The following is a 2,581-nucleotide window of genomic DNA, read 5'->3' as shown; positions in this document are numbered from 1 at the left end:
TCACTTCTGTTGATGTTCAAACAAAACAGAGAGCTAGCTCGCTACTCCCTCCCTCCCGTGCATTTAAACTCTCCTAAATGCGCATCTCTTCAGTGATTGGCTGGAACAGTTTGTTATGTTTTTATGGTCCAGGCTTAACCAAGATGTTTTTGTTGCCGTTTTTGGAGCCTAGGCTGTCCACTGTGACTGTGTCTTTTTACAGTGTATTCAGGGCACAGGCAGCTAGCGGATGGTGAGGTGATGTTTACAGTATGTGACAAAATGTTTTATTTATTTTTTTAGTATATTTTATAAAAAATTTAGCTTAGAAACCACGTAACATGGTTTAGAGCACCGCTTATGGCACATCTCTCTTGGCCTCTCCAGTTCCTCTGTAGCTAAAAGCTCCACACAACGATGTTCATTTCTTCTCTCTCTCTCTCTCTCTCTCTCTCTGTGCAGGTAAAGGTGTGGTTTCAGAACCGGCGCACCAAGCAGAAGAAGGACCAGGGCAAGGACACGGAGCTGCGGTCGGTGGTGTCGGAGACGGCGGCCACATGCAGCGTCCTGCGTCTGCTAGAACAGGGCCGGCTGCTGACCAACCCGGGGCTGCTGCCGTCGCACTGCGGCTCCGCGCTGCGCGGACCCTCCATGGGCCTGGGGGTCGGGGTCGGGGTCGGGGTCGGGGTCGGGGTCAGCGTCTCCACGGCAACCGGCGGCAGCGGGTCCGGCGGGTCCAGCGGGTCCAGCTCCGGGTCCAGCAGTGCGGGCACCACGGTCAGTGCCAGTCCTCCGCTGCCCCCCGTCACCAGCGCTGGAGCCTCCGCTGCCGCCTCGGGCATGCAGAGCTCGCCCCCCGGGGGGCACCACCCGCACCACCCCGCGCACCCCCACCCCGGCATCTTCAGTTTCCCCATGCCCTCTCTGCTGGGCACGGTGGCCGGACGCATCTCCTCCACGCCGCTGGCCATGGCCGGCTCGCTGGCCGGCAACCTGCAGGAACTCTCCGCCCGCTACCTGAGCTCCTCCGCGTTCGAACCCTACTCCCGGACCAACGGCAAAGAGCCGCTGGACAAGAAGGCTCTGGAATGATGCGGAATCATTCTTAATGTCGCTGTATTGTTTTTTTTATGATTATTATGGGCTGTTTTTTGAAGTTAAGGGGTGGGTGTGGTTTTTTTTCTATCTCTCTCTGTGAATCCCACTTCTGTGTCCTGTTTGTGATGTGATTGTCATTCTTGTACTCCTCTCTTTGCACACACACATAGCAATGCCCGTCTGACGGACACACACACACACACATGCACACACACACACCACATGCACACACACGCACGCACGCACGCACACACACACACACACACACACACACTCAAGCTACAAGCTCCGCTGATTTGTCGTCAATAGAACCGGGTGGTTTTGCACTGAAATCAGCTTTACCTCCTGATGTGATGTTCACGGACCCTGGCATGAACCTACGGGTCTGGCCCGGGACTGGCCATTCTGTCCTAGATTAGGAACACAACCGTTCCCCGGTCAGCTGCCGTCTCAATCCATTCAGGGGGGTCAGCTGCGTTTTAGCCATTCCACCTGAACACACACACAGTCTTCGTGCCTCCTCCACCTCCTGAGGAAGGAGCGGTCCATGGTGATGACGTTGAAAACACACCGAGCGGACGAGAGACTACTCATTTCATTGAGCCCTCTGTACACAGACACATGACTGAGGTTCTGCAGTGTATTGATGTGATATCACTATGACTATTTGGTTTGGAAAATCGTCACAAAAAATGAGTATTAATGGATACTATGGCAGTCTAGAGGAGGTAACACATATGAAATGTGTTGACTATTTCAGTACGGTGTCAAAGTAGGAATAAAAACTGACAGTAAACAGCATTTGAATGTTGACAAATTTACTGAACAGATTGCAATATTACCATGACTTAAACTTATAAAAAAAAATGTTTTGTTTCCTAGTTTGAAGTGATTTTAATATTTTGGACAGAAACCAAACAAAAGCTCATGGAAGATGAACTGTTCTGTGTCTATTGTCTGCAAAATGCTTTTCTCATCTGGGGTCCTGGCCATTGTCCGTTCTTCATGTCCAGTCCGGAGCGTGCGAGCCTCCGTGTTTTTAAATATGCAGTAGTCCTCCTCTCTCTCAAATGGTCGGTGTGGTGTCCATGTGCTCAGGACCCACGGTCCCCTCGATGCGGCCGAAGGCAAAGCAATCCAGGAGCACTGTGGAGTTGGGAGAGATGTGGCGGACAGCACTGCTCACGGACTCTTACGGCTTACGGACGCATCTCATTTTATCGTGAAATGACCAGTGCTTCAGCGGCACCCGTGTGGAAGGTCTGAAACATTTCTTTCCTTCTGGACATCCCCATCGCCACTTCAGACCTGTGACGCCGAAGGGGGGGGGCGTTGGGGGGGTGCGCCAAGCGACACAGAGGAAGATAGACAGCGTGCTTCAGTTTGGTGAATTTATTGTAGTATAAAAAAAGAACGGAACATGATTAATTGTTTGACATTTAAGAAATTGTTATTTTATTGTAAATTATTACTGTCTGTAAGTAATAGATGATTAGTATATTTG

The 2,581-nt window shown here is 51.1% G+C and overlaps 1 protein-coding gene across 1 annotated transcript in view; it reads left to right on the top strand.

Moving 5' to 3' along the window:
• vax1 (ventral anterior homeobox 1) overlaps nucleotides 1-2,369 on the top strand; it is a 10,961-nt gene extending 8,592 nt beyond the window's left edge. Inside the window, 3 exon segments of the mRNA XM_042065485.1 lie at nucleotides 442-642; nucleotides 644-742; nucleotides 826-2,369. Coding sequence (XP_041921419.1) covers nucleotides 442-642; nucleotides 644-742; nucleotides 826-1,071 — 546 coding nt within the window. The 3' untranslated portion in view covers nucleotides 1,072-2,369.
• Nucleotides 2,370-2,581: the final 212 nt, after the last annotated feature.

The sequence above is a fragment of the Alosa sapidissima genome, chromosome 16 (genome assembly GCF_018492685.1).
Source record: "Alosa sapidissima isolate fAloSap1 chromosome 16, fAloSap1.pri, whole genome shotgun sequence".
Lineage (NCBI taxonomy): Eukaryota > Metazoa > Chordata > Actinopteri > Clupeiformes > Clupeidae > Alosa > Alosa sapidissima.
The sequence above is the reverse complement of the archived record's forward strand: the minus strand, read 5'-3'. Positions and strand labels throughout refer to the sequence as shown.